The sequence below is a fragment of the Caretta caretta genome, chromosome 23 (genome assembly GCF_965140235.1).
Source record: "Caretta caretta isolate rCarCar2 chromosome 23, rCarCar1.hap1, whole genome shotgun sequence".
Classification (NCBI taxonomy): Eukaryota; Metazoa; Chordata; order Testudines; family Cheloniidae; genus Caretta; species Caretta caretta.
Window position 1 is genome coordinate 1,291,110 of NC_134228.1, and position 18,512 is coordinate 1,309,621.

The following is an 18,512-nucleotide window of genomic DNA, read 5'->3' on the forward strand; positions in this document are numbered from 1 at the left end:
TGGGGTTGAATTCACCACAGAGCAACAGCTCGTTGCCGCAGGCCCTGCTGCCACAAGCTCGGACTCTCTCCTGGGTCGTGTGGAATTGCTCAGGCTCAGGTTGGTGAGATTGTTCCATATTTCCTGAGTGAGCCGCGCAAGCCCAGGAGCGAGCAGCCGAGTAACAAGGTGCAAGCAAACGACACAATGGCTTGCACCCAACGATCGCACATGGCAGAATTTCCCAGTTACCCAGGGCTGGCTGGTTTCCTCTGCCTTGCGCCCTGGTCAGTCCTTTACAACCTCTGCAGAGTGATTACAAAATGCTGAGCAAATGGAGAGGTCTGATGAGATGGTGTTTACACCTGCTCACTCAGGTGTTCCTGACTTCTCAAGTGCAGGCTAAGGAGAGAGCCAGGTCCAGTGATCTCAGCCAGCAAAACTATTTCAACAGGATTTGCTGAGGCTCATCTGCAGCAGTCCGAGCATTTGGCAAGTAGCACAGTGCAAGCCCCAACCCAGGTCAGTCTAGATTTTCCAGTGCCCTATACCTTGCGTCACTGTCTACACCGGTCCAAAGCCGATACAGACTGGTGTGAGTGGGGAATTCTGTTTGTAATGACACTGTGCAATAGCCACATGATTAGGATTAAGATATCTGAGGGCCCAGATTACATTAAACTGACACATGAAGAGATTTTTTTGCATATTTTTCCCTCCTGATATCACTGCAGGGCAGAGCAAAGGTTGCGGAGGTGCCTTAACAGTGTATTTCTTATCTGCACCTGTTTGGATTTCTGTGAAGTGTAACGTGAGCTGTGAATTGCTGGGGTTCATAATGCTTGGTTTGGGGAGAATTGCAACATCTTTGTGTCCCAGTATGTCCATGCTGCTGCCTCCACGTGCAACAGACCCTTCCAAACACCGCTGCCAAAGCCAGAACGCAGCTACAGAAGCTTCAAAGAGCAGTGACCACTGGGCCAAGGAATCTGCCAGCAAGAACGCTGCGTGCAGGGTTGTGGTAGCCGGGTTGGTCCCAGGATATTAGCCAGACAAGGTGGGTGAGATAATAGCTTTTATTGGACCAACTTGTGTGGTTTTTGGCACTTCTCCAGCCCCCCTAATATCACTCAGTCTCCCATAGTCTCCTGGCTGCAAACTACCTGGACAGGAAAGGTGGAGTTACCCCGATATCACGATGGGCCCAGCTAAGAGTTACCTGAACCTCTCTGTGTTAGTCTGTATCTGCAAAAAGAAAAGGAGGACTTGTGGCACCTTAGAGACTAACAAATTTATTTGAGCATAAGCTTTCGTGAGCTACAGCTCACTTCATCGGATGCCTCTCTGTAGCCTATCTAATCACCATACTTAGATCCAGGTGTTAATCATTTTGCTTCATTACAACCTATTGCTTCCAACAGAGCCTCGAGTCATTCTGCGCTCAGAGAGGAAATACGGTACGTTTGAGGAGGGCACTCTGCATTTTTCTGACACTATAAAGATGCTGCATCCCTGCTTTGAGTACAAAATGGAACTCAACCTTTACCTGAGTGTTGTGACCTGCAGCTCCATAGCTGGTGACTTTATTCAAGCCTATCTGCTGTTCTCCCCCTCAAGTTTTCAGCTATTGAGTTAATGCTTTCCTTGTTCCTTGCAAGACCATGCTACAGATCCCTGCCTTGCAGTGAATTTTCGGAAGATCATGTCAATTCATGGCCTGGCACAGCTGTTAGTGTTTGAAGGTGGGGTGACCTTGTGTTCCAGAGAGACACCAGGGTTCAAAAAATGATGAATGCCATTGCAGATAAACCAAACGGGTTAGCAAGAAACCAGGTGAACACCGGATATTTCAGGCTCTGGAAGGGACATGTCAACCGCACCATGTTTGCAGTGCTGGGGTGGCCATGTTGCCCTGACGTGTATTCTTGACATGCCGTAGCCAGGTCATTCTGTGATGCCAGGATTTCCTTCCGTCAGTCCTCAGCGGCGTAGCCTCCTAGTGACCTCTGCAGATGTTTTCCCACTGGCCCAAGGTGCCGATGTCCCTGCTGTATTTGGAGTTCCAGTCCCGTTCGAACACAGCCTGGAGTTGTTCCTGCACTGTGAGCTCGCCCTGGGCATTTGCGTCGCACTGGTTCACCACAAGCGCAGATCCTGCAGTTCTGACAAAATAGTCTCCTGACCAGTTGGAGGTACCTTCAGGGAGAAGGAGGAGAGAGCTTATCGCACCTGCCGGCCCAAATGCCGTCATGACCCTGGCAGCCCTGGGCTCTCCCATATCGGACACTTCTGTTCTACCAACCCAGGCAGGCCCGAAGAATCTCTTCTGGGTGTGCAGCCTGCCCCAGCATTTCCTGGGTACGCCACCAGCCTGCAATTCTCAGCCAGGTCTCCCTTTCCTCTTGTCCTAACTAAGAACATGCCCTCCCCCCCCGGAGTCCTAGCGGCCCCCCCGGAGTCCAGCATCACCGCGTGCAGTTGCTGTTCTCCCATGTGCACTGACGGGGAGCACAGACCTGCCATGTGCAGGCCCCTCCGCTGGCTCCCTGTGTGTTTCAGGCTTGAGTTGAAAGCTGCCTACTTTACAGTTAAACTCCTTCACGACCTTGTTCCAGCTGTCCTGACCCTACAGCCCCTGGGCCCGAGTCTCACTCACACAAAGGCCCCTTTAAACCATTCTGGCAGTGTGTAAAAGAGCCTTCAAGCGAGTGGGAAGGGCCCCTGAGCAGCCCCCTTTGTGTGGGTGCCATCCCAGCTGGGGTGGGGCTGGTGTAAGGCGTCTGCCCCGGCCGGTCTCAGCCCCTGGCCTCGGAGTGCGGGCAAAGTGCACAGCGCCCGGGCTAGTCTCTGCTCCCCAGAGGCTCTGAGAAGCAGAAAGTAAATGAGAGCAGACTTAGGCCCCTGCAAACTGACACTATTTTAAGGGTCTCTCCCCGCACGCAGGAGCGGAGTAGCTGAGAATCGTACTGCTGGCGTGCCTCTCGCTCTGCCCCCCTCCTCGTTCCCCGGGGCCAGCTAGATTCACCTTCCTCCCGCCACCGGCCATGCAAGGGTGGTCTCCTCTGCAGGCAGTCGGAGTGTGCGTGCCGCGCTGCCTCCCCAGCTCCTGTCAAATCTTGGCTGGACACATCACGGCCTTTGCCCGCCTAGAGCTCCCGGGCTCTCCCGCGCTCTGGGTTATTTAACTATATTATCCAGTGTGCGGGGAGACGGTTTGTCAGTGAGCCAAGGAGGAAGGATACAGGACATATTTAATAGTGTCGGTAGGGAGGGGTCAGCAGTGGCAGTTCGATCCTTCAGGCTCTACTCACCGATATAGGCCACCTTGTCGGTGACCATGTATTTGTTGTGGTTGACTCTTGCATAGGGGATCTCAGCTTGTGTTTCATTGGCTGGAACCGTGAAGAGTCTCTTCAGATGGAAGGGAGGAAAACAAAGACCCCACAGAATGAGTGTCCTAATGCATCAGTGCACTGCAAACAGCGGCCATGGAAAGAGTCGCTCTGAACCCATAGCCTGCGGTTTGGAGACGAGGCCTAGGGGGACAAAGCCCTAGGTCCTGATTCTCTGGCCCCTGCACCATGTGCGGTCACTGGCGCCCCTGCAGAGGGAAGGTAAGATGCACCCACCTTGCCCGCTCTTTGTGCTGGTATCCATGGCGGCACAATGCACAGGGCAACAGGAGCGAATCAACCCTTACAATTTGATCCATCTGGTCGCAGCAACACCATGTGTCTCTGGTGCAGCTCACCCAAGAATCCGGCTGCTCCGGAACAGACTGAGCAGATCTGCCCCAAACCGACTCCTAGCCACAGCACTGACCGGGGCTTGCCACCGCCAATTTCTCTGCTGTTTTCCCTGGAAGGTGGGCTCCCCTCACAGCTGCTTCCAGGACAGGCACTCCCAGCTGGGAGTGTGCAGCCGATTTCCCCAGAGAACCTTGCTCAGAAGCAGCACTGAGTGTTCAGCAAGGTTCCTAGTTGGACATGGCCGGGTTGATTTCATGGCTTGGGGAATGAGGAACAATGGTCCCTTTAGCCTCAGCAAGGCCCTTTGGATCCAGCTGGTCTCCTACCACAAATACGATCCTGGAGAAATCTTTCAGGCAAATGCTCCAGCATCCTGTAGATGAGGAAACCAGTCCAGACAGGAGCAGTCTCAATGGAGCTCAGGACTACACATGTTAGCTTTAACTGTGGGCTTAAGTGCTTTGCTGGATCAGGGCTTTAGTGACTTGCCAAAAGCCACAAAAAGGGGAATGAGTGTAAGAGGCAAGATCTGAACTCCAGGATTCCTGACCCCTGCTGCTGTGCGAATCAGAGCATTACTCACCACTTCCACACTGTAGTGCGTCCCATTGTCCTGCATGGCAGCCAGAGATTTCAGGAAAGGAAACATGGCTGGCTTGGAGTGCTCCCAGCAGCCAATCAGCAGTCGAATATGGACTTGCCTTTCGTAGGCTGCTTTCCTGAGATGATTATCAATAGTTGGCCAATACCTGGGGAAACAAACAAGGCTTGCCCAGGTGCCTCTCTGAGTTACTAGCTACAGTGGTGGCTGCCCGGTGTCCTTTTAAAGTAACTTTTTCAAATATATTGGCCTGAATTTTCAGAATGAACTAGCAAATTTTGAGTGCCCCATGTGTGATGCCTGAAAGAAAGGGCATCTGATGAAGATCGGGTCCCTTTAGGGCATCTCAATTTGGGCTGCTAAAACCACAGGTCCCTTTTGAAAACGGGGCCCATGGGTTTTACTCTGAGCAATCCTAGCGGTTCCCAGGAGGGAGCGTGGCCGGAAAAAGGTATGGAGCGGATCGGCAGCAGACACAGGAGTGTTAAAGGGAGAAGTCTGAGCAGCACATAGGGCCCAGGAGGAAACAAAGGCTGAGAGACGGGCAGTGGAGGTGGGTAGAGCCTTAAAGGATGAGGATAACACCCCCCTGCCCTTGTTACTGAATTCAACTCGGACACAGCTCATGCCCCAAAATCTCCACTGGCACACACTGCTCAGCAAACTCAGCACAGCCCTGTGCCCAGAGCGGGCTCGGCCTGAGAGCTGCTTCGCAACGGGCCGCTGAGGCGTTACCTCCGGGGGTGCGAGAACTCCATGGTCGGCAGGTAGCTCATCACGGCGATGTGCACGAACTGGCTGGCGGCGTCGATGATGCTGAGCAGTGCATGGAGGTCCTCCGTCCGTCCCTCGGCACACAAGGCTGGCGGGGAGCTCTGGGCACAGCACAGAGGGGTCAAGCTGACGGCTGTACAGCTGGGAAGGAAATTTTCCTTCCATATGCAGCACTGCCTGACTGGTCAGGTGCAACACGGCGGGGTTTAACTCACTTTGAAGCAGTACTGGCCACTGCAGGAGGCAAGCTAACTGACCAGAACAAGGTCTGTTCGTTTACGGCAAATCCTACATGAAACCAATAAGAAGGAGCAGAAGAGGGTTACCCTGACGTGCCTCGACTTACAGAAAGGTACACGCCGGCGTCCGTCCCGTTCAGCTGCACCTCCAGAGGCGTCTCCTTGTTGTATGTGGTGGAGTAATTGGCCGGCCAGGGTGATGGAATGGTGGCGTCTGGCACCCCCAGAACCCAATAGGCTTCAAATATCTTCCCTAAGTCCTTGGCCAAGCAGCTGCAGTTGTAGACAGCTGCACCCAGCTCCTTCACCTGCAGGACAAGCAGCACAGAACTCTCCGTCACGTGCAGCCCGTTGGCGTGAGGAACTCCCAGTGCTGTGATTGTGCAAGCCACGTATTTCTTTGGCTGGAGGTTTCAGGGCCTGTGGGGACGCCTCCCCCCACTTTCTCTCTAGCTACTCTCTTTTATTGGCACCCCAAAGAATCTAAGCGACAGCGCTGGCCTTGCCCGTGTCTCTGCTGGCACAAGGCAGGGGCTCATTTTCACACCCCCAGAACAGCCAATCAAAGTGGTGCTGGAACCAGTCCACACTGCTCCTGGGGATTTGAAATCCTGGCCCCAGCCCTGGAAATAACATTTTCATGAGGCTACACGGGGGGGCAGGTCTGACCTTGAGCCCTGGGCACTTTGCTACAGAGATGCTTCGATTTTCCTGAGGAAGGGTCTTCGGCAGCCCCCAGGATTCCCATCCACTGCAGGCTTGGGCATGAAGAATCCTAGATGTTCGAGACCAATGCCCCAGTTCTGCAGCGAGGTCCGTGTGGCTGGACTCCTACCATGGCCATTGACATCAGTGGGGTCTGTATGGGGATGGGGTCAGCCTCCGTGCTGCTCTTTGCCAGACTGGGGCCCAAGTCAGTAACAGAGCTGGGACCACGGCCCAGGAGTCCTGGCTTCCAGTTCCTACTCTCCGCACTCAGCGACGCTCCCTCAGCTTTCCCTACACCCCAGAACCAGCCCCGCCTCAGTCCTAGCTAAGAGCCCGCCCGGCGCCTGCCCCCTCAGGCCGGCAGAACAGGCAGTCAAAGGGACAAGAGTACGTAGCACCCCAGCTCAGACGAAGACCCCCTTGCCCCTCGGAGGCGTTTACCTGGGTGAGGGAGCGCCAGTCCATGTTAGCGCTGCCAAGGTAGATGTGGGTCTTGTCAACGATCCAGAACTTGGTGTGCAGCACCCCGTCCGTCAGCCTGCGCATGTCGACTTTGCGGACAGCAGCCCCTAGGGTGTGTCAAGGACATGGAGCTCTTTCACGGCCAGGGTCCCGGAATCGGGTCTTCCCTTTGTGCCAAGCGGGACGGTCCCTTCGGAGAGCCGCACAGGCGACAGTGGATCGAACGGGGAGAAACCGTCCAGAGGGGGCCTTGGCGAGCCGTTTCCTGATTCCCCGGATGTCTTACCGCAGAGCCTCTCGTGACATGGCCAGGCGGTGCCCAGTAGTTCGTTATCAGAGGGCTGCTCCTGGGCGCTGACTGTAAGGACTCGGGGACTAGAACCTGGGTCTACGGTGCTGCAAGAAGTACCGCCCAAGAGACCCTGAGTGACAGTACCCTGCAGCCCTCTGATTGGCCACGTGCCCCTACTGAATCCCAGGGGCTGGCCCAGGAACTTGTCTGGGCAACCACATGGGCCTTGGCCTGCTGCAGTGCCCTCGTCCCCGATCTCCGACCCTGGCCTGACTCTGACCTTGACTCTTGTTTATGGGATCCAGCCTTGTGATTCCTCCAACTCCTGTCCTGGTGGGCAGACCTCAACCCAGTGATGACCGTGAGGCCAGACTGCCCACTCCCCGGTCCCTTACACTGATGGGGCTACGCGGGCTGCTTTGGTGTCAGAACAGCCAAGATACTCAAAAATGCTTATTGAATTTTGGGTCCCCAAAGTGTAACACCACGAAGGGGCCTGATTTTCAGAGGGCAGGTGCTCAGCTCTTTCTGGAAATCAGGCCCCATTGGGGTCTCAGGTTGGGCCCCAGCACTCAGGAATCTCACCGCTCTGCTCCAGTGCTTGGAGGTCATCCAGGGGCTGCTTCGAGGACGGGCTGCTGACTGCGATTCTCACCAAGACGCCTCGCTGGGGTAACTGCAGCAGTTCTGCCAGGATTTCTTCACCCTGGTTTTTAAAAAGAGCAATTAAAAATGCCAGTAAGTCCAGAGGAGGGACTCTCTGCCAATGCTGCCTCCTCACCAGGTCAAAGTGGGCATGATTCATATGGGGACGTGCCTGTGCCTATATATACAGCCCCATGGGGATCACACTGATGAGGGGAACTTTACCTCTGACTTGTGCCGGCCTCTCCTCATGGGGCAGAGGCTGTGCATTGGGGTTGCTCAAGCTAATTCTGCCTTCACAGCTCACAGTGCTCCCTGTGTGGGAGGGGGGACTCACTGCATCTCCTTCCAGTCTCGCCCTGGGTTTTTTCTCTGCCAGAATCCGAGCCAACTCTGATCATGACCCGCTCTGATCTAACCAAAGCCATGAAAGAGGCTTTGCAAAAGGAGGCTCAAGCTCCGGCGAATCAATGTTCCACTCAACAGCCTTCCCTAACTGGCTCCCTTGACGGCCTGGGAAGAGGAACCCGTTACTGGCTGGGTAATTAGACGCTAATTTGGGGGTGGATTTAGCTGATTCGACTGCGGTTTTCTGCCCCAGCAGAGGGACAGCTGGCTCCTGTGCGTTTCACTCGCATTGACACAGTGGTGGCAGAGGGAATGAATGCAGCGGTACCAAGAAGAGTCTCGGCACTCTTCTACAGGCCGGTTTGGAAGTGATGGACTGAAATCGGCACAGATGCAGTTGGATCTGTACAGCGTATTCCTGTACGTTACCATACAATGTCGTCACGTTGGTGCCAGCCCTGCAGGCCGAGGAGCGTTCTGGCCCCATCCACCAAAGCATGTGTGCCTCCCGCTGAGCAGGGGAGCAGTTCCACTGACTTCAGCAGGTTGGCTCCCAGCCTGGAGCCCGAGGCGGGATCCAGCCCCTAATTCAGCTTTTGCTATTTACTTGGTCAGCCGTGGCTTCCTGAGTGTGCGTGTCGTCGTTTGTCAGGGTCCAATAGAAAGATGCGATGTCCAAGCTGCTCTTAGCACCTCTGATCAGATTCCTCCAGGCCTGAAATGTGGATGGGTTCACCGTGCTGTTGTCTTCATACACCATTCCCTCGGGGATGCTTTCCACCAGCACAATCCTAGCAGGGACGACAGCACTGCTAACCTCTGAACTGTCACAAGTTGGGCCCAGCTCATCATGGCCCTGGGCCTCCTGCCGTCACTTACAGCCGTGCAAAGTGGGGTGAGGCACAAGAGTGGTGTGTTGCACTGGTGTGTACATGACTGCGCAAAGTACAGGACGACAATGAACTGGGCCTGTTCTGAGAACATGAATGCGTGGGTGCGTAGGATACTGGGATAGGCGGCGCACTATTCTGGCAGCGCACGCCACGGGAGAAACGGAGCAGATGGCTGGGGATTGCTAGTGAGCAAAGGCCAAGGCGCCATGATGTACAATAGTTAAAAAGCCCATGCTTACAATATTCACGCACCTGCAAGGGTCACTGCATGTGTTGTCTGGATCCTGCCCAACGTTCCCTCTTTCCAGAGGGGAACCGAACGGAAAAACGAAGAGACAAGTGAGAACCCCGGCCAAGAGCATGCCCACCAGGATCACGGCCGGCAGGGCACAGCGGGAGTACTGGGGGCGGAAAGAGAGAACGAAATGGAGACGGGCAGGCAGCAACACACGCAGGTTTGAGACAATCAGCTGAAGAGCCAAAGCCTGGGCCTGATTCGCCTTTGCCCTGTGCCTGTGCAGCCATTTACACGAGTGCAAAATGGGTTTGAAATGCTACTGCATCACAGAGCATTTTGCACCCCATACACTGTTTGCACGGGTGTCAATGACCGCACAAGAAGACAATGGTTAGACCCGCAGAGAATAGTTCTGGTCTCACACCAGTGTAAAACTGGTGTGTCTCTAATGTCTTTAATAAAGTTACTCCTGGTTGACTGCAGTGTAAGTAAGAGAAGAATTAGGCCCTCTGATCCCAGGCACTCATTCCTCCTCCCTCATGCCCAGGTGTAGCCAAGTCTGACTGACACAAGACACCTACCCAGCGGGTCATAAACAGGTGCAATGGAATCCAGAGAACACACTGGACGAGATTCTGTGCCCACTTACGCAGGTGTAAATTGGGAGTAAGTCCCCTGAAGCCAAGGGGGCCTGATTCTCTCAATTGGCAATTGCCGCACCGAAGTCAATGGAACTCTGCTGATCTACACCAGCTGCGGATCTGGCCAAAGAGAGTCGCTCCAGTGCAAATCCGGTGTGAATGGCGAGTGGGGGCTGTGGTCACGGTGCTAATTCTGGAAGTAACCCGTAAGTGTCCCCTGCTCTGGCAGTTCTCAGCGAACACAAGCTGTAAGCTTCACGCCTCTTAAAACCACCCCCGGCAGCGTGATGCAAACATAAGCAGAACCAGCCCAGCATGACAAGGGGAATGCAGAACAAGCGCTTCCTTTATGGGGCCGTTCCGCTGTGCTGACTCCATGGTTTTCTGGCTTAGCTCAGCCCATTGGAGACAACTTACCTTGTGGGAAAGCCGGTTTGGCTGCTCAGATGGCAGGAGCTCTTCCCGGCTCTCTAGAGCGTTCAGCTGTGAGGGGACAAGCAAAGACAGCTGTATGCAGTATCTGAAACAACAGAGCTTTGAAATCTCCCCTGCAGACTGGATGCACCTTGTGCAGTGGTGGCATGCAGGGTGTGGTCTGTGTGTGTGGGGGTGACAGGCCCAGATGAACACAAGTAGTTAGGTTCCTAGCTTTCAGTGGTTTCAGTGGAAGTTAGGAGCCTGACTAAATACTTTTGTGCGTCTGGGCCATAGCTCCTCCCAAGTTGCCATGCATTATTAGATCATATCCTGCAGTCCATGGCGTCCCTGGGGTTTTGCCTGATGCTTGTAAAGTGGCTGGTCCACAGAGGACAACAGCCTACGGCTGCTGCTGGCTAAAGAAGTCACTCTTTAGCTCAAGCGGGAGAGGTCTGTACTTTGGTGCAGATGGCCTGTGGTGAGTTGCTATGTAAAGACTGCACAGTACATCTCTTTGGTGCAAATCGAACCACTGGTCTGGTTCGCTTTATGAGGAGCGCACCTATCTCACTCATTTCACTGAGAGTAGAATGTGGTGTGTACAATGATGGGGAAACAGAGGATTCTGTTTCCTTTCAGGTCCAAGGGAGAAGAAAGACAGTTCTGCAATTCAAAGGACCCCATGCACCAATGACTTTGTATCGTGACGGGGCAAGGCCCAATGGCTATAGAAAAGTCGTGGGAGATAGATATATCAGCTCCAGGCTAAACAAATCCCTGGTACCAGGATAAGTGAAATGGCAGCTGCTCCAGGTCAATTAAGACACCTGGGGCCAATTAAGAACTTTCCAGAAGTCAGGGAGAACCATAGGACACCTAGCTGGGGCTGGCTGAAACTAGTTTAAAAGCCTCCCAGTCAGTCAGGTGGGTGTGCACGTCAGGAGCTGTGGGAGGAAGTTGTGCTGTTGGAGAGGCTGAGCAGTACACACCATGTCAGGCACAAGGAAGGAGGCCCTGAGGTAAGGGTGAAGTGGAGCTTGAGGAAGTCGGGGCTGCTGCAGGGGAAGTAGCCCAGGGAATTGTACATGTCATGTTTCTAAAAGGTCAGCCACTATAGCTGATACTATTAGGGTCCCTGGGCTGGAGCCCGGAGTAGAGGGTGGGCCCGGGCTCCCCCCTTCTCCCCCTCCCCCGATTAATCACTGAGACTGGGAGACAACAGCGACTGTGCAAGGGAGGATAACTTCTCCTCACCTCCCTCGCTGGCTTATGATGAAAATGGCTCAGTAGACTGTGACCCTTGTCTCTAGAGAAAGAAGGGTTACGTGGAGGGTCATAGTGAGCCTCTGAGGCTAGCGAAATCCACCAGGAAACGCGGGACCCACGGAGACAAGGACAGAGCTTTGTCACAGTATGGAAACAGCCCATTTGCTTTGGGGACTAATTGCAATCACAAGCCTGGGCTGGCAGTGGCTGAAAAGAATAAAGCGCGTTCACATTTTGCCTTGTAACCTTTGGCCTTCCTCTGTCGGTTTTTTCCACTGTTGGGTTTTAGTGTCCCAGATGCTCTCAGGGAGAACCTAACCCAGGGGCTCTGTGCAGGTTCAGCTGAGGGAAGATTCCAGAGCAAGGCCTCCTGGGCCTTTGAGTGAGCATTTTACTATCACAGCCAAACATTAAGGGCAGGGGTGGGCAAACTTTTTGGTCCAAGGGCCACATCTGGCTACGGAAATTGTGTGGTGGGCCATGAATGCTCACAAAATTCAGGGTTGGGGTGCAGGAGGGCGAGAGGGCTCTGGCTGGGGGTGTGGGCTCTGGGGTGGGGCCAGACATTAGGAGTTCAGAGTGCGGGCTGGGGCTCCGGGCTGGGGCAGGGGGTTGGGGGAAGGGCTCTGGCTGGAGGTGTGGGCTCTGGGATGGGGCTGGGGGATTAGGAGTGCAGGAGGTTGCTGGGGGCTGGGACAGAGGTGTTTGGAGGGTGGGAGGGGGATCAGGGCAGGGGGTTGGGGTGCAGGAGGGGGGCAGGGGGGCACGCTCCAGGCGGCGCTTACCTTAAGCAGCTCCCAGAAGTAGTGGCATGTCCCCTCTCCAGCTCCTACACGTTGGGACAGCCAGGGGGCTCTGCACACTGCCCTGTCCACAGGTGCCACCCCTGCAGCTCCCATTGGCTGCGGTTCCCGGCCAATGGGAGCTGCGGGGGCAGTGCTTGGGGCAGGGGGAGTGTGGGGAGCCCCCAGGCTGCCCTACATGTAGGAGCTGGAGGGGGGACATGCCGCTGTTTCTGGGAGCCTCACAGAGTGGGGCAAGCCCCCAACCCCACTCCCCAGCTGGAGCGGGGCAAGCCCTGGACCCTGTTCCCTGGCGGGAGCTCAAGGGCCAGATTAAAATGTCTGGAGGGCCGGATGTGGCCCTGGGCCGTACTTTGCCCATCCCTGCATTAAGGGTATCTGGCAAAATTATCTCCTCAGCTCAAATCTCAGTCCTGCTATTTTGCTGGGAATTTGGCCACTGGCCCCTTTTGTAAGGGTCTGGGGGTCTAGAACCCAGGCTTGTGGGAACCTGGGTAACTGATGCACCACATTGCCTCTGGGGAGCTCAGCGAAGTGATGTCCACCAATTACTGGAGGGTGAGGCAGAGCGACGTCACCCTGGGGCTGCCCAATTCAGCCGCACTAGCCGGGTAAACCAGAAGTTCCCGAGCAGCAAAGCCGACCCCGGCTTGCTGCTGCTGCAGACCTCATCTTGGGCCCTGCCTCTTCCCTTCGACCCTGGCCCAGGCCCAGCTGCCTCCGTCCCAGCCATTACCCCTGGCTGCAGAACGCACCACGAATGCATGTGGATGCCCCTGTTCTACGGAGGGCTGAGAGCAAGCTAGATTCAGGCCGGGTAGATGCTTCTACTCCATGACCCCTGGCTGCTCCAGTCCTCAGAGCTGCCTCCGGCCAGAGCACCAACACAGCCCTGTTCAGGAAAACGCGGAAGCAGGGTAATGTTGCTGCAGAATCCTAGGGCACGGCAGCCCTCAGGCATCTGCCAGGCTCCTCCTGGGTTAATCGCAGACCGAGGGACGTATGTTGGGGCTCAGCATTTCCCTACCCTCACGCGTGTATACAAAGAACAGGATAAAGAGACCCCAGGACATTCTCACCGGAGCCCACACAGACTTGGGACCGTCCCGAGCGCAGCCAACGGCAGGGACCAAGGAGGAGACGCAGCGTTCGTGTCCGTTTCTAAGGCAGACCTTGTTGGGGGTCACAGAGGGCTTCATTTTCCCAGAACCTCGTAGAGCCAGGGTTGAGTCACGCAGCAGGAGACCGAACCAGCAAACCTGGGAAAGGCCAAATGGGAGCAGAACATGATTTCACTGGAGTTACACCTCACTTAAGCCAGCGGGAGTGAGATCAGAATTGGGTCCTGCTGGATTATACTCGAGAAGGTGACTGGCTGTAAGTAACCCTGTGACCGCCACATGGATTCTCTCCGCGATTCCAGGGCAAACGTGATCCGCTCACCAGTGAGAGGGGCGTCCATTGCCAACTCCCCCTGCGAGCCAGAACCACAGCTGGTTTCTTTCTCCCTTCCACACCCTCCTTAGCGCTACGGATTCGGCACTCCGGCCTGGGCTGGCGTTTCTATGGCTGCTCTGTGAGCGCCGGGGGGGAAAAGGGGGACAGCTGCGCTGGGGCCTGGAGCTCAGGGCCCCTCTACAAATGTCTGTCCCTGGGTGAAACAGGATGGCACCCCAGCGAACAGGGCTTGGCTGCTAGCACTGGGCAGTAACCTGGGTCTTGCCATGACAGCAGCTGTGGCTCTGAGCAGAACCGTGGGCAGTTCCCGGCTGCGCTGTGCTTGCCGCGGTCTGGGAACCTTTCTTCCTGCCCGTGAAGCCCCTGGCCTGCTCTCCTTTGTCCCGGGTGAGTCACTCGTAACACACACACTTTCCTAGATTTCCTAGCCCCGGCCTCTGAGCCCCCGAGCCAGCTGGGAGGGCCCGAGCAGGCACCCGCTAGCAAGCTGCCAGGTTGAGTTAGTCACACGCTCCCCTAGGCAGAACCCAAACCCAGGACCTGCGGCGTTCGGATCGGGCTTTAAAGCCAGAGGTCCTCAGCTAGAGTCAGCGGTTCCGCTCCTGTGAAGTTAAGACGTGCCCCAGCCGAGGCTGTGGCCTATAAAGTCTGGGTGGGCCTGAAATTAGGAAAAAGTCACTGGGCTATCCATCCCCGCCCACCCCCAGCGACCTGTCTCGCCATTCCCTGCACCCCGGCCGTTCAGCCCCGACACATACCGCTTCCCTCACTAGCGAGCGGCCCCTCCTCTCCCAGCTGCCTGTCCCCAGGTTCTTCTCTCCTCGCACGCCCAGCGTACGCAGCAGGACGTGGTTTTCTGACCCAGCCACTCCTGCGGCAGGCACAGTGCATGGGCGCTGAGCGCCTCCCCCACCTCTCCGGTTCCGCCGCAGACAGTCGCTGCCCCAGGAATCGCAGGGTGCCGAATTCCCGCCCAGGCATCGCCCTCCCTGCCCCAGGCCTCGTGGCTTCTGCGCTGGATGTCACAAGGGCGTGCGTCATGGGTCACAAGGCTGGAGACACCGGCATGGGGGAGGCTGTCGTGTGTCTTGCTAGCTGGGGACTTGGGCAATGAGAAAGAAGGAAGAAGGTTTCACTGCAGGAGTGGTCAGGTAGCACATTCAGGGCTGTGACGCTTGCCTGCAGAGGTCAGGAAAGATCTTTCCCCCGCCCCCACATAAAGGTGGTGGCAAAGTCTCTAATGACCCCTTGCTAGCCCACATCAGACCCAGTGCTCCATCCTTCTCCCCTTTGCCTTTCACACCATCAGCCCTGCTCTTCTGGAAATCTTTGAAGCCAAGGGGGGACGAGACTCTGTCCCGTCCTGGATCCACCCCCTCCTCCAACTTCCTGTGGGGTTTCCACAGAGCTCTGTCCTGGGTCCCCGTTTCTTCTCCCTTTACACCTTATCTCTGGGCCATCTCATCTACACACCTCAGTTCAGCTACCGTCTCACTGACCTACCTCTCACCTTCTGTCCAAACTGAAATCTCAGCCTGTCTCTGTGAGGTCTCCTCGTGGAGGTCCAGCTGGCAGATCAAGCTCCGCATGGCTAAAACCGCTCTTCATCTTCCCCGTCCAAGTCCTCCCTGTTACCCCCATTCTTGCTCACGGTGGACAACCCCACCATGATGCCTGTCACTCCGGCTCCTAACCTGGGCATCCCCTTTGACTTGGGCCTCTCTCTAGGTCCTCACATCCAGGCTAGATCGAAACTTTGCCCACTCTTTCTGCAGAACATCTCCAAGATCTGGCCTCTCCTCTCCATCCGCACAGCTAACCCTCTCAGCCAGACCTTCCTCATTGCGGCTGGATTGCCGCAAACTCCTTCTCTCTGGGCTTGACCCGTGCAATCTTCCCCCCCACGCCCATTCAGAGAGTGGCTGCAAAGAGATTGTCCAGCCTGTGGCTTTGACTACATCACCCTCCCTTTGCGAGTCTTTGCTTTCAGGGCTCTCCATGGACTATCCCCACCCTACCTCTCCTCACTCGTTAGATGCCGACTCCTGGCTCCCATCAGCCCAGACCCCCAGCCTCCATCTCCAACTTGTTAAATGTGCAAACTTGCCCCTTTGTGCTTTCTCTGCTCCTGCCCCTTGTACTGGGGAGGCGCGCCCATAAACATTGGCCCAGCTCCCTCCTCGTCCTCCTGCACCTGCCGGGAAGCACTCCTTTGCTGGGACGCCTTCACAGCAGTTAGGCCGCTGGTGGGCCAAGGCCCCTGCCCCTCAGGCCGATTGAAACAGTCTCCTGGTTTCCTGTGCTCCCCCGTGGGTCGGTCGGTCTCCATCCGCTGACCTGTGTCTAATGATTGTCAGCAGTTTGGGGCAGGGACCATTTTCTGGGTGTGTTTGTTCAGTGCCTGGCCCAGCGGGGGCCTGCTCCAGGGCTGTGGCTCCTGGGCGCTACCCTAATAAATCCCAATGCTGCTCCCTGTAGTATCCAGCCATGGAATTCCCTCACTGTAGCGAGTCCTTAGCCCCGTGGGAACGACCCGGTCTCCTTGCCCCGGTGCTGACGCGCTCAGCTCCGTCTCTCCGGGTTTGTGGCCATTTCTCATCAGTGTATCCCCCACTCGCTCTCTTACTCCTTTTCATTCTCTCTCCATCCCCACTCCCCCGGCTCCACTCTGCCAGCCCCTCCCGCAAAATCTACACACTGCTGGCCCACGGCCTCTGTCCCGGGAAGCCGAGGAGAGAAGCTGGGGCTGGCCAAGGTAGCCATTGAGCGCAAGGTCTCTGGGGGCCTGGGGAACGTAGATCTCCATCTGTGCAGCCTGGCGCCCTGCCCTGGTGGCTATGTCCTAGCAGGCCTGGCGGGACTTTGCCTCCAGAATGGGACGAGAGCCCAGCAAAGATCCTGCTGAATCTGTTCTCTTGCAAAACTTCCTACAGAACAACTGAGAGGAAACACGCTCAGCTCCTTGGCCCTCCAACAGCCTGGCACGTCCCCAACCTGCTTTACCAGCCGTCCCCAACGTGTCTTCCCAGCCAGCCTCCAGCTGCCCTCACTGGCATGCACTGACTAGCCTTGTCCCCATTTCACAACCGGGAAAACTGAGGCAGAGAGGAGCGAGCAAAGAGAGACAGGCCGCCTGATAGTCATGTTAATAAACCTGTAAGGTCGTCAGATACCATGATGCTGGGCTCAGCAGAAGAAGCTAAATGGCCTTGGTTAATACAGTGTAGTTGCAGCCGTGTGGGTCCCAGGATATAACAGAGACAAGGGGGGGGATGTAATAGCTTTTATTGGACCAACTTCTGGGTGGCTTGAAAGCTCGCCACTCTCCCCAACAGAACTTGATCCAATAAATGATCTTACCTCACCCACCTGGTCTCTCTCTGGATTAGCTGAAGTGAGTTATCGAAGGTCAAGAAGTGGCAGACTAAGACTACAACCCAGGTATCCTGGCAGCCCCCAGTCCGACTTCCTAAGCACCAGACCACCCTTCACTCTCAGAGCTAGGAACTGACCCCGAGATTCCTGGCTCCTGGTCCGCTGCTCTAGCCACTAGGGAACCCTACTTCTCCAAAGCCAACACCGAATGAACAGCTGGTGACTTTCCCCAAGAGTCACCAGCCGGTTCCTAAGCATAATTCACACTGCGAGCCGGCCCCTCAGCTGGCACAAACTGAGGTCGCTCCCTGGATTTCAGCGGAGCGCTGCTGATTTACACAGCTGAGGATCCGATGCTCTGTTTCCACTTCTCCAATTCAGGTCCTGAAGAAACACAGAACACACGGAGTCCATGAGCACCAGGGCGGGTTGTTACTGTTGCGAGATTTCCCTGTCCTGAAAATGCCATGTCAAGGTGAGTTCGTATCAACACAGCGTGTCCGGTTTACATGAACATGCCGTACCGTCGGCCACCATACCCACAGGCACCGGGTGCTGCGGGCCCTGATTCGGCCCTCACCGACATCAACATGGCTCTCCATTGACTTCAGCCTGAGCTGGGGCAGGTCCCACAACAGCCAGGTGGCCTTCACGACCCTAGATGGGTCAGTTGCTCTACAAAGTCTGCAACTTCCAGGACTCAGGGTCTCTTACGTCCGGGCTGCAGAGGGACAGATGAAAATCCCCGGTGGCTTTGCTGTACTTTCTGCTGCTCTGATGCGTTGTTTATCCAGGACAGGAGAGCAGCGTCCGGTCCTCGCCCTGGCCCATTTGTAGCGACAGGCCAGGCGTGCTCCTGACAGGTTAGCTGTTCCCTCGGGGTTCACCGTCTCCACGTCCCAGTGATGGGGGGGCCGGTGGCAGGAGTCCAGCTGTGTGTTTCCTGGGGGAGCCATAGCTGCAGGGTTTTGATGCCGGAGCTGGGCCCGAGAGCCAGCCGGCGTGGGCATCGTGCCAGGCTCCTGCTCTGGGTGGGCTGCCCCACACCTCCCGCCACGCCTGGCACTGCTGACCCCTCTTTGCACGGGTTGCACTGAGGTCACAAGGTGCAGGGCACCCGTGACTCAGGTCCTGGAGGGTTTGCCTCCCGAGCCCCCCCAGAATAGTCCTGTGGGCCTTACCCACAGCGCCCCCCTCCGCCAAGGTCCCGCTCCCCGGCCCAGCCCTGGCCCCGCTGCCCCACCTACCTGCAGGAGCAGCGGTTCCCACGCTCCCTCCGGCTGGGTCCCCTCGCCGCCCGGCGCGCAGCAGGTCGAAGCCCGGGCCCTGGAGAGGAGACAGCGGCCTTCCCCCGCCCAGGGGTGGAGCCTCGCCCGCCCTCCAGCCTGCCCCTCCTGCGGGCGGGGTCCCCGGCCCGGGCCGGGAGCTGGGTCTTCCCTGCCCCCGCCCGGAAACCCCCCGAGCCGGCGCCGGTGCACCGGAGGCGCGGGACCCGCTTTGCATCGCTGCGCTCTGCCCCGGCCACCCATTGCGTGGCCCCTGGGCCGCCCCCGGCCATCGGCAGCGGTTCCTGGGCGGCACTGGGGGGTGCGGGACGGGGGGGGGCTTTCGGGAAGGCGCTGGG

General features: G+C 56.6%; 1 protein-coding gene across 2 annotated transcripts; it reads right to left on the reverse strand.

The window, feature by feature from the left end:
- Positions 1-1,255: 1,255 nt before the first annotated feature.
- PLD3 (phospholipase D family member 3) lies at positions 1,256-18,443 on the reverse strand. 2 transcript variants are annotated; one of them, XM_048832884.2, is made up of 13 exons: positions 18,136-18,245; positions 14,272-14,615; positions 13,135-13,314; positions 9,987-10,052; positions 8,943-9,091; positions 8,405-8,588; positions 7,390-7,510; positions 6,492-6,619; positions 5,450-5,650; positions 5,065-5,204; positions 4,312-4,477; positions 3,291-3,390; positions 1,256-2,175 (listed from the first exon to the last, which is right to left on the reverse strand). In XM_048832884.2, the coding sequence occupies exons 3-13, from the start codon at positions 13,252-13,254 to the stop codon at positions 1,976-1,978; spliced, it is 1,575 nt and encodes a 524-aa protein (XP_048688841.1). In that variant the 5' UTR covers positions 13,255-13,314; positions 14,272-14,615; positions 18,136-18,245; the 3' UTR covers positions 1,256-1,975. The 2 variants fall into 2 exon arrangements, with proteins under 2 accessions (XP_048688841.1, XP_048688839.1); XM_048832882.2 differs by lacking the exon at positions 14,272-14,615 and having other exon boundaries at positions 18,136-18,443.
- Positions 18,444-18,512: the final 69 nt, after the last annotated feature.